Below are 12975 nucleotides of genomic sequence, written 5' to 3'. Positions count from 1 at the left end.
GCGCAATGAACTGGTAATTTATTGACGGCACGCTTGAAGGTTTGCGCTACGTTTGATGCGCGCCATCCAGCGAGGGACCCATTGCGCTTGCTTATTAGTTGAGCGGCGCGGCGAGTCGGTTGCCTGGTAGATGTCTTTTATTGGGAGCCAAAGCCACGATTCCGTTCAAACCGATGCAAAAGGAATGGATACGTTCTGGCCCGCGTGTTGTGCGTCTTTCACATCCCGCACTTCATGCTTGCAGCTAAAGCGACTGAGAGAAACAGAAAGCCAGTTTCTGCCACTCCTGTACAAAAACAAACGCCTGAGCAGGAAGAATGAAGAACTCTCGCTGGTGCTGTGTCGCCTTGAAAACAAAGTGCGCTTTGTCACCCAGGAGAACGAGGAGATGGCAAGCTTGGTAAGTCGACGCGGACAACGGCGGCGTGCCAACAGAGTCCACTGCATTTGTGTTCCACAGAGAAGGCCTAGTTCGCTCAATGACCTGGACCGCGGTTGCGGCCAGCAGGACGGTGAAATGGAGTTCCTTCAAGTTGTGGAGCAGCGGCACATCATCGACGACTTGTCCAAGGTCTTCAGGCAGGCGACTCGGTGCACGTACGGCAGCGCCGCGCTCGCTCGCTGTCGCCAGGAAACCTTTTCCGTCCAAAGCTTGGCCGGCGGCCGCCATCCAAAAAATTGGCCCCTTAAATTCCGACCTTTCAAGCAGGAGCATTGTGCGCACGCGTTTGAACACGCTTTAGACTTGTTTTGCCGTTTTCAGCAGCTCAAAGCTCCCGTTTTGTCAGCGCCTTTGCCACTCGCTGTGCGCTGAAAACGACGGACTTGCCCGGCTGCTCAGCCCGTCAACCATGAGCCGCGAGCGCGACGTCATTGTCCGTAGGCAGCTAGTGGCAAAATGCACCCTGTTAGAGTTGCGCTCGCTCCAACTTATTTTGCAAGAACCACACGGGAGACAAGTAAGTTCTTTTGGACACCTGCAGGTGGAGAGTCCATCCGTTGTACGAATGAAGTCTGACTCTCGGCTCCTGCACGAGCATTTTAATTAAGAGAAACAGGGTGGGTGTAAGAGTGGATTGAATAGAGGAAGCCCTTGACCTCTAGTCAAAACATAGCAAGGGGTGTTTTACGACTTTGTGTAGGAAGGGATAAGCGATAGGGATAAATAAGGGATAAATAATATTATTTATTACAGGTCGCAGTCAAAGTCAAAGCAACACAATGATACGATAAAGATAATCTGGAAAACCCTGACACACCCTGTAGTTGTCACTTTTGGAAAAGACGAGCGTCCCTCCAATCATCGCCGGTGACGTGTTTTTCAGGCTCTGGAGACAGGAGCTCATGTCAGAAATGTCATTGTGAGTCGCGTTTGTTTCTGCGCCGGAGCCGTTCGTTCCCTTTGCATCCAAAGAATCTCAAAGGCGGATTATTTGTGTCGACAGGAGAGAGATTTGCTGCTACGATACCGACGTCGAGAATCTCTGAGGAGGAACAAAGCGTGAGGTCCTGCAAGGTGAGTCTGTTTGTTTGCGGCTGCTTGGTGTTGCGCAAGATGAAATGGCCTTTTTCTCGCTATCGTTCCTCTCGTCGATTCATCGTGAGGTGTCGCTTCAGTTTGTTCAGAGAGATGTTTGCTTCCGCGCCCGCAGGTCATCGAAACATTTTACGGCTACGACGAAGACGTGTTGGTGGACTCGGACGGATCGTCCTTGTCTTTTCACACCGACAGAACCCCCGACACGGAACCCGAAGAGGTAGCCCGCCATTTCTGCCAGCGTATTGGCACCAAACATTCCTCTTCAGCCTGGAATCGGACTCGTCTTTGCGTCGCGGGTGCTTTGTCGCCGGTCTGACTGATTCTGGTACTAGTGCTGTGTTGCATTGGTGTGTGCATGAAGAGGCGGAGCTTCGCTACCGCCAGCTGACGCAAGAATATCAAGCGCTGCAACGAGCCTACGCTCTGCTAGCCCAGACCAGCGAAGGGGACTACGACGCCGAGAAGGAGATCAAGGTGGCGCCCCTTCCCGCAACCCCCGGCCGGGTCGCAGCCTCCCCGTTCTCACCCAGCCTCGGGTGTTCTCTGGTCTGAAAGGAGGAGGAGGAGCCTCCCTCCTCCTCCTTTCAGACCAGAGAAAAGCTGATGGTAGAAATGGGTCACTATCAAAGCAGAGTAGCAGATCTGGAGTCAGCGCTGAAGCAACAAGGACAGGTAAGCTCATCAATGAGCACACCTTTTTCTCAGACAAAATAGCTACATTCTTCAGTCACTCATCCGTCTGGCATTACTGGACCAACCCCCCCCTTCTCACCCTAGCCGAGAAGGTAACGCGCACGTCCACGCACGCTCTCGCATTCTGCTTATGTGACAGCAGCCTTTCCTCAGTGGTTAGAATACATCAAAGTGACCAAGTCAGCACTTCAACAGAAGATGTTGGACATTGAAAGTGAGAAGGTAGACAGACACGCGACATCAGCCAAGGGGAACTCCGGCAATGTGCCCCAACAATTCTGACCTTGAGCTGTGCTAGGATATGTTCTGCAAGCAGAAGGGCTACCTGGATGAAGAGTTGGACTTCAGGAAGTGTTCCATGGACCAGGCTCATAAGGTAAGCCGCCCTCAAATCTCCCGCCGGACCATTGATGGACGAGGATTGCGGCCCAGAGGATCCTGGAGCTGGAGGCCATGTTGTACGAGGCGCTACCGCAGCGGGACTGCCCCGCCACGGACGGCGAAAAAGCCAGCCACGCTGGCGTGAATGACGTGCTGACGGCGGATCAGAGAGAAGAGCTTAGGAGCGCCGTGGACCAATGGAAGCGAGCCCTGATGTGCGAGTTGAGGGAGCGCGACGCTTGCATCCTCCAAGAGAGAATGGATCTGCTGCACAGCGCGCAACAGGTAAGGGCCCAAAGCCAGCCCGGCACTTACTTGCACGCTTACTGGCTTTTGAATGCCACTTTCCATTTGTCCGTCCTAGAGGAACAAAGAGCTGAAAGAATTCATCGAAGCTCAGAAGAGACAAATCAAACAATTGGAGGAGAAGTTTCTGTTTCTCTTTCTATTCTTCTCCTTGGCCTTCATTCTGTGGCCCTAACACCAGCTGGTGAGTGAGCTCCAGCGGCACCGCACTCGACACCTCCGATACACTGCCAGCCGGTCTCAGACGTTGGCAGACGCTCCGATGCCAACGTATACCCCCCGCCACGGTGACAGAGGCACCGCGTCACACCGGCGCTCATCCAATCAGAAGGCAGGAAAAGCAAATTCACATGCAGGGCACTTTTGAACCAGAAGAGAGCGCCACAAAAAACGGTTGTTGCCCCAAACGCGCACTAAAAAGGGTCAGAATAACAAGAGTCCCACTGGCCAGCCGGGGCCACCCGTCCAGCTGTTTCTTCAGGGGGGAAAAAAATTGGAGTCACCGGTGAGTACATTTTGCATTTAGCTCTGCTTTTCTGCTTCTGTCTTCAAGTGTGTGGCATCCTGCGATCAAAGATTCAGCCAACCCCAAAGCGGTTGACCTCAACGTCCCACCACCATGCCTACCAGAGCAGGTGACGTGATGCTTTGGACATCCTTCCGTCTCAGATGCCCAAAAGTACTCTTTGCCACATCTGCGGCAATACGGTGTCTTTTCAAAGGTGCAAATAAATCCAGCGTGGGCGGAACACGCACGTCTTCGGTTTTTCCCGCTTTGTTTGTGTGACAGCTGTTGTGAAAATTTTATACAAATAAAGTTGTATAGTACAGGTTTGGCCAAGCCGCAACTCCCGAACCGCATGCGGCTCTTTTATGTTCATATCAACATTTGTGTGTGTGTGGGGGGTTGTGCGTGTTGGCTTCACTTGAGTTCAATTTGGTATTTTGGTCAAAAGCGCATGTGGTGAAATTCCACAAAGTAGGATGGGCAAACACATTTCTTTAAACTATGAGTGTCAATTGGGCTCTCGAAATGGCAGGGAAAAGATGCACAGCAAAACGAAAATACGTAGATGAACACAGGACGTTTTAATCAGAGTGGGAAAGTTTCTATTTTTTGTTGAACGTGATGGCAAACCATTCTGCCTGATATGTCAGACCTCAGCGCATTTCAAAGATTCAAATCTTCAGCGCCATGCACTTCAGCTCACTCCATGCTAACATTGATCAGGCGTCGAACCCGCAACATCATGCTTAAGAGGTGGCCATGCTAACCAGTGCGCCATTACGGCAACGCATAATAACTAAGTCTACTGATCAAAACAGCGGTTACTATATGACGTCACTACGTCGTGGTCACGTGACGCAGACAAGACGTCAATGGACGTGGGCAGAGTTAACTTGTTTAAAAGGGAGTGGGCAGAAGAAATATTTAATTTATTTAAATCTATTTTGAGTGCACACCATTATGCCAATGCATAACAACTGTAAATCTACTAAACAAAACAGCGGTTGCTATATGACATCTGCCACGTCGTGGTCACGTGACATACGTGACGTCGATGGGCGTAACTTTCGCCGGAATTCAAATCCGCGGGGAGAGTTAACTTGTTTAAAAGAGAGTGGGCAGAAGAATTATTTAATTTATTTAAATCTATTTGGTGTGTGCGCCATTATGTCAATGCATAACAACTGTAAGTCTACTAAACAAAACAGCGGTTGCTATATGACGTCTGCCACGTCGTGGTCACGTGACGCGGACGTGACGTCGACGCCTACTTTACATCCCACCGATCACAGGACCCCTCGGCTGCATAACCGTGCCCCCTTCCCAACCAATCGGATTTGCTATACGCGAAAACGACGCCAATGGAAAGAGCTTCCGCCCAAATTTAAATCCGTGGGCGTGGCTCGCAGCAGGAAGTAGGAAAATGGCGGCGATGTTGACAAAGACACAGCGGATGGTAACATACGACTAACAAGAGAAATATTTTTATTTTCTGCTTGCAACTGGACCGTCCAGAGCGTACACGGTAAGTACAACTCATCGTTTTTAAAAAGAAGTACTTTTGTTGCCCTGAAAAGCGAGTGAGCGTGGCGTTTGTGGGGGACGTCGAATTTCGACGATTCTTTCTGGTCAACGGTTGTAAATGATTGTGTTGATTAAAAAAGAAAACTTGATGTAACTCTACTTTTAACTGCCGTTTCAGATAGATTTGGAATTGCATCACATCCAATTTTGCCTAGAGCGTACACGGTAAGTAACACTCGTTGTGTTTAAGGAGATTTACGTTTGTAATAGCAGAAGTGTAGCCGCGTTGCGTTGTACGTGTGAATGTTGGTCCAGGCGAAATGTTAATGTTTAATTTCATTCCTTTAGGTTCCACGGTGTTTGTTGGCTGCAAGTTTTCCACTGCAAGAAGAGGCTCATATCATTGACCAGGAGCGAGCTACAATGGTGAGTAGCCATAACATTTATGTTAAACACTTCCTATTTCATGTCTAACAGTACTTGATTTAACAAATAACCATAAATAAATACAGTGTGGGCACTGAAGTTAACATATGTGATTATACTGCCTAATCTGTCACCGAGTAGATTGTTGCAAAGTAATATAAGATCCAAAGTTGTAATTCAGAATAGTTTTCAAAAGAAGGCCATTAGAATTATATACAAGTCTGATTACCCTGAACAAGCTATTAATTAAATCACAAATTCTTCAATTCAAAGATTTGGTAGATTATCAGACAAATAATGTCTAACAGTAATTGATTTAACACATCACGATAAGTAGATTGAGTGTGGGCACTCTCAAATTAACATATATGATTATACTGCCTAATCTGTTACAGAGTATGTTGTTGCCAAGTAATGTAGAATAGATCCAAAGTAGTAATCCAGAATAGTTTTGAAGAGGCCATTAGAATAATAAACAAATCTGATTACCTTGAACATAATAACAAGCTAAGTGTTTAATATGTCCTATGAAGTCGAAATTGGGCACCGTCATGTGGTGAAATTTGGAATTGCATCACATCCAATTTTGCCTGGGAACAAACAGATTAAATAAATCTTAGTTTTGAATAAGCCACTCCTTCTCAAACAAGTAAACTCTGCCCATTTCGCGCAGTAGATGTTCTGTTAATATCTAGTATTTATACAAAGTCATAATTTAAATTGCTTTCAACCTTCATTCATCGGTTCAACCAACATTACTCGCTCTTACTACCAACTTGTATTGATTTAACTAAGCGTTTAATACTTCCTATCAGGTCTCAAGGCAAGATTTGGCAAAATACAGTTTCAGCAAATCCAATTTTGCCAGGGAACAAAAATAGATTAAATAAACTAAATAAGTCTTCTTCCCAATAAATAAATCAGAAAAGTCTGTCTTGTAACCAGTCCTCTTCAAACAAGTAAAGTCTGCCCATTTTGTGCCGTAGATTTTGTGTCCATGCCTAGTATTTAAACAAAATCATAATTTAAACGACTTCTTGCCTTCATTCACTTTGGAAATTTGGAATTGCAGCAAATCGAATTTTGCCAGGGAACAAAAATAGATCAATTAAACTAAGTCTTCTTCCCATTAAATAAATTAAAAAAGTCTGTCTTGTAACCAGTCCTTTTCAAACAAGTAAAGTCTGCCCATTTTGTGCCGTTGATTTTGTGTTAATGCCTAGTATTTATACAAAATCATAATTTAAAGGACTTCATTCCTTCATTCACTTTGGAAATTTGGAATTGCAGCACATCAAATTTTGCCTGGGAAGAAAAGTAGATTAAATAAATTTAATAAGTCTTACTACTTCCCATTAAATAAATTAAATACGTCTTACTTGTTCCCACTCCTTTTCAAAACAGTAGTTTAAAACGAGGGCCCTTCACTCAACCTTTAACCCTATTTATTCACCTTCTAGGCTAAGTGTTAAAGGCTAAGTGTTAAAGGCTAAGTGTTAAAGGCTAAGTGTTAAAGGCTAAGTGTTAAAGGCTAAGTGTTAGAGGCTAAGTGCCAGAGGCTAGGCGCCAGAGGCGAGTTTTTGTGGGCTGAAGTTTTAGTGGGGTTAGTGTGAATACAATCCAAAAGAATACAACAGAATACAATACAATAGAATATAATACATAGATTAAATTCAATAGCTCTTACTACTTCCCATTAAATAAATTAAATACGTCTTACTTGTTCCCAATCCTTTTCAAAAAAGTAGTTTAAAACGAGGGCCCTTCACTCAACCTTTAACCTCAACCCCGCACGTCACATTGTGTTGTATCTGTGAATGTTGGTTGTGGCCAAATGATAGTTTTCTTTCATTCGTTTAGGTTCCACGGTGTTTGTTGGCTATGTTTTCCACTGTCAGAAGGATGAAAATACAAAGTACAACGCTTGGACGTGGGCGAAGACGTCACCGGTGAGTCCTTCCTTCCTATTTATTTACCTTCTAGATGCTAGAGGCTAAGTGTTAGAGGCTAAGTGTTAGAGGCTAAGTGTTAAAGGCAACACAATACGAACAACACAACACAATACGAACAACTCAACACAATATGAACAACACAATATGAACAACACAACACAATACGAACAACACAACACAATACGAACAACACAACACAATACGAACAACACAACACATTACGAACAACACAACACAATACGAACAACACAACGATACTGCACTGAACAACACGATACCGCACTGAGAAACACGATACCGCACTGAACAACACGATACCGCACTGAACAACACCATGCCGCACTGAACACCATGCCACACTGAACAACACCATCCCGCACTGAACAACACCATGCCGCACTAAACAACACCATGCCGCACTGAACAACACCATGCCGCACTGAACAACACCATGCCGCACTGAAAGACACCATGCCGCACTGAAAGACACCATGCCGCACTGAACGACACCATGCCGCACTGAAAGACACCATGCCGCACTGAAAGACACCATGCCGCACTGAACAACACCATCCTGCACTGAACAACACCATCCCGCACTGAACAACACCATGCCGCACTGAACAACATTATGCCGCACTGAACAACATTATGCCGCACTGAACATTATGCCGCACTGAACAACACCATGCCGCACTGAACAACACCATGCCGCACTGAACAACACCATGCCGCACTGAACAACACCATGCCGCACTGAACAACACCATGCCGCACTGAACAACACCATGCCGCACTGAACAACACCATGCCGCACTGAACAACATTATGCCGCACTGAACAACACCATGCCGCACTGAACAACACCATCCTGCACTGAACAACACCATTCCGCATTGAACACCATGCCGCACTGAACAACACCATCCCGCACTGAACAACACCATCCCGCACTGAACAACATTATGCCGCACTGAACAACATTATGCCGCACTGAACAACACCATGCCGCACTGAACAACACCATGCCGCACTGAACAACACCATGCCGCACTGAACAACATTATAACGCACTGAACAACACCATCCCGCACTGAACAACACCATGCCGCACTAAACAACATTATGCCGCACTGAACAACATTATGCCGAAATGAACAACACCATGCCGCACTAAACAACACCATGCCGCACTGAACAACACCATGCCGCACTGAACAACACCATGCCGCACTGAACAACACGATCCCGCATTGAACACCATCCCGCACTGAACAACACCATGCCGCACTGAACAACACCATGCCGCACTGAACAACACCATGCCGCACTGAACAACACCATGCCGCACTGAACAACACCATGCCGCACTGAACAACACCATTCCGCACTGAACAACACCATGCCGCACTGAACAACATTATGCTGCACTGAACAACACCATGCCGCACTGAACAACAACATGCCGCACTGAAAAACATTATGCCGCACTGAACAACACCATGCCGCACTGAACAACACCATCCTGAACTGAACAACACCATGCCGCATTGAACAACACCATGCCGCACTGAACAACACCATCCTGCACTGAACAACACCATCCCGCACTGAACAACACCATGCCGCACTGAACAACACCATGCCGCACTGAACAACACCATGCCGCAATGAACAACACCATCCCGCACTGAACAACATTATGCCGCACTGAACAACATTATGCCGCACTGAACAACATTATGCCGCACTGAACAACATTATGCCGCACTGAACAACATTATGCCGCACTGAACAACATTATGCCGCAGTGAACAACACCATGCCGCACTGAACAACACCATGCCGCACTGAACAACACCATGCCGCACTGAACAACACCATGCCGCACTGAACAACACGATCCCGCATTGAACAACACCATGCCGCACTGAACAACACCATCCTGCACTGATCAACACCATCCCGCACTGAACAACACCATGCCGCACTGAACAACATTATGGCGCACTGAACAACATTATGCCGCACTGAACAACACCATGCCGCACTGAACAACACCATGCCGCACTGAACAACACCATGCCGCACTGAACAACACCATCCCGCACTGAACAACACCATGCCGCACTGAGCAACACCATGCCGCACTGAACAACACCATCCCGCACTGAACAACACCATGCCGCACTGAACAACACCATTCCGCACTGAACAACACCATGCCGCACTGAACAACATTACGCTGCACTGAACAACACCATGCCGCACTGAACAACACCATGCCGCACTGAACAACACCATGCCGCATTGAACAACACCATGCCGCATTGAACAACACCATGCCGCACTGAACAACACCATCCTGCACTGAACAACACCATGCCGCATTGAACAACACCATGCCGCACTGAACAACACCATCCTGCACTGAACAACACCATCCCGCACTGAACAACACCATCCCGCATTGAACAACACCATCCCGCACTGAACAACACCATGCCGCACTGAACAACACCATGCCGCACTGAACAACACCATGCCGCACTGAACAACACCATTCCGCACTGAACAACACCATGCCGCACTGAACAACACCATCCTGCACTGAACAACACCATCCCGCACTGAACAACACCATGCCGCATTGAACAACACCATCCTGCACTGAACAACACCATCCTGCACTGAACAACACCATGCCGCACTGAACAACACCATGCCGCACTGAACAACACCATGCCGCACTGAACAACACCATGACGCACTGAACAACATTATGCCGCACTGAACAACATTATGTCGCACTGAACAACACCATGCCGCACTGAACAACACCATGCTGCACTGAACAACATTATGCCGCACTGAAAAACACCATGCCGCACTGAACAACACCATCCCGCACTGAACAACACCATGCCGCATTGAACAACACCATGCCGCACTGAACAACACCATGCTGCACTGAACAACACCATGCTGCACTGAACAACACGATCCTGCATTGAACAACACCATGCCGCACTGAACAACACCATCCTGCACTGAACACCACCATCCTGCACTGAACAACACCACCCCGTACTGAACAACACGATCCCGCATTGAACAACACCATCCCACACTGAACAACACCATGCCGCACTGAACAACACCATTCCGCACTGAACAACACCATGCCGCACTGAACAACACCATGCCGCACTGAACAACACCATGCCGCACTGAACAACACCATGCCGCACTGAACAACACCATGCCGCATTGAACAACACCATGCCGCACTGAACAACACCATCCTGCACTGAACAACACCATCCCGCACTGAACAACACCATGCCGCATTGAACAACACCATGCCGCACTGAACAACACCATCCTGCACTGAACAACACCATCCCGCACTGAACAACACCATGCCGCACTGAACAACATTATGGCCTACTGAACAACATTATGCCGCACTGAACAACACCATGCCGCACTGAACAACACCATGCCGCACTGAACAACACCATGCCGCACTGAACAACATTATGCCGCACTGAACAACATTATGCCGCACTGAACAACACCATGCCGCACTGAACAACACCATGCCGCACTGAACAACACCATGCCGCACTGAACAACACGACGTCGCACTGAACAACACGACGCCGCACAGAACAACACGACGCCGCACAGAATAACACAATACCGCACAGAACAACACAATACCGCACAAACAGTTTTAGATAATATTACGTCGCAGTCATGTGACGCGGACATGACGTCAATAGGCGGAACTCACGGCAAAATTATAATCCGTGGGCGTGGCTTGCAACAGGAAGTAGGAAAGCGGCAATTCTGGCAAACAAGACACAGCGGTTAGTAACACGATGACTTACAAGGCAAATATTTTTGTTTTCAGCTTGCAACTTGACCGTCTAGAGCGTACAAGGTAATTACAACTGTTTTTTTTTAGCCCTGAAAAGCAAGGGAGTGTGGCGTTTGGGAGGAATGTCGAACTCGGCGTCTGCTTCCAGCCACAGACGCCAAATTTCGACGATTATTTCGACTGGTCAACGGTTGTAAATTATTGCGTTGACTAAAAACTTTATTTAACTCTACTCTTAACTTTGCCGTTTCAGATATGCGGGTATTACACCGCGGAAATGACGTCAATAGGCTGAACTCTCGCCAAAATTCAAATCTGTGGGCGCAATGGCCTTGAGCGAGACACCGGATACAAACACGACGATTATCAACAGAAATATCTTTATTTTCTGCTTGCAAGTGGACCGTCTAGAGCGTACACGGTAAGTACAACTCATTGTGTTTAAAAAGATTTACGTTTGTGTAGTTTGCGTTGCGTTGTATCTGTGAATGTTGGTTTAGGCTAAATGTTAATGTTTAATTTCATTCCTTTAGGTTCCACGGTGTTTGTTGGCTGTATGTTTTCCACTGCAAGAAGAGGCTCGTATCATTGACCAGCAGGAGCTACAATGGTGAGTACCCCTTTCGTCTTCCATTTATGTTAAACACTTCCTATTTCATGTCTAACAGTACTCGATTTAACAAATAACCATAAATAAATACAGTGTGGGCAGTCACGTTAACATATGTGATTATCCTGCCTAATATGTTTATCACAAATATGTCACTAATCACTAATATGTTTATTTGTTTATCACAACACCTTTGGACCTTCAGCAATCGATTATTTCCCTTCATCTACATAGAGACAGAACGATGGTGTCTTAAACATCTCATTCATTTCACCAAATAACTTCACGCAGGTGGATAACGGCCGTCTCGGTCACGCTATGTTGCGTGATGCAGTTTTGAAGAACCAAATGCATTTATTCAATGAATAAGTCAAGCTAGTTCTATGTTTATGATGTTGTAAGTTACGGTACCGATTGAAGTTGAGTTCGAAGCCAGTGGAAAACAGCGCTGCGTTTGTGCTCTCCAGGTACAAATGTTGTGATCTCTGACTGACGACCGGGCGAGACTCGAGTAAGAGATGTCCAAACGAGCTCCGGCAGGGCGGGCCAAGGCGGAGCGAACGGACGCCCTTCAGGCCGCCAATGACGAGCTGAGAACCAAACTGATGGACGTCCAGTTAGAACTTCAGCAGGAGAAGAACAAGGTGAAAACCTCAACAGACAGACACTGCCTGCCTCCCTGCCTGCCTCCCTGCCTGCCTCCCTGCCTGCCTCCCTCCCTCCCAGTTTTCCCGATGTAGATTAGACATGCGTGTGCCATGACTGTGTCAGCCTACATCAACAAATGCACCGAGGACGTCAGCACCACTAAGAATATCATCACCCGGGGCAACCAACGACCCTGGATGACTGAGGAGGTACGTCAAACGCTACGAGCGCGGAACTCTGCCTTCAAGTCTGGCGACAAGGAGACACTGAGGACAGCGAGAGCCAACTTGAACCGTGCCATCAGGATAGCGAAGCGAGACCGCAGTCGAAAATTTCAGGATCGTTTCCACGACGTCAAAAACATCAGGAGTATGTGGCAAGGCATACGGGCGATTACAGACGACAACTCACCCTCCCCCCCCCGGTGGGTGTAGTTGATGCTGACTTTCTAAATGGTCTAAATAACTTCTTTGGGAGGTTCGAGGCACTAAACGGCACTCC

The 12975-nt window shown here is 47.3% G+C and overlaps 1 protein-coding gene across 1 annotated transcript; it reads left to right on the top strand.

Moving 5' to 3' along the window:
* The first annotated feature begins 2563 nt into the window (after nt 1–2563).
* LOC125971704 (janus kinase and microtubule-interacting protein 3-like) lies at nt 2564–3104 on the top strand. Its single transcript, XM_049724661.1, has 3 exons — nt 2564–2609; nt 2666–2899; nt 2979–3104. The coding sequence occupies exons 1-3, from the start codon at nt 2592–2594 to the stop codon at nt 3093–3095; spliced, it is 369 nt and encodes a 122-aa protein (XP_049580618.1). The 5' UTR covers nt 2564–2591; the 3' UTR covers nt 3096–3104.
* The last annotated feature ends 9871 nt before the right edge of the window (nt 3105–12975 follow it).

The sequence above is a fragment of the Syngnathus scovelli genome, unplaced genomic scaffold, assembly GCF_024217435.2.
Source record: "Syngnathus scovelli strain Florida unplaced genomic scaffold, RoL_Ssco_1.2 HiC_scaffold_65, whole genome shotgun sequence".
Taxonomy (NCBI): Eukaryota; Metazoa; Chordata; class Actinopteri; order Syngnathiformes; family Syngnathidae; genus Syngnathus; species Syngnathus scovelli.
The sequence above is the reverse complement of the archived record's forward strand: the minus strand, read 5'-3'. Positions and strand labels throughout refer to the sequence as shown.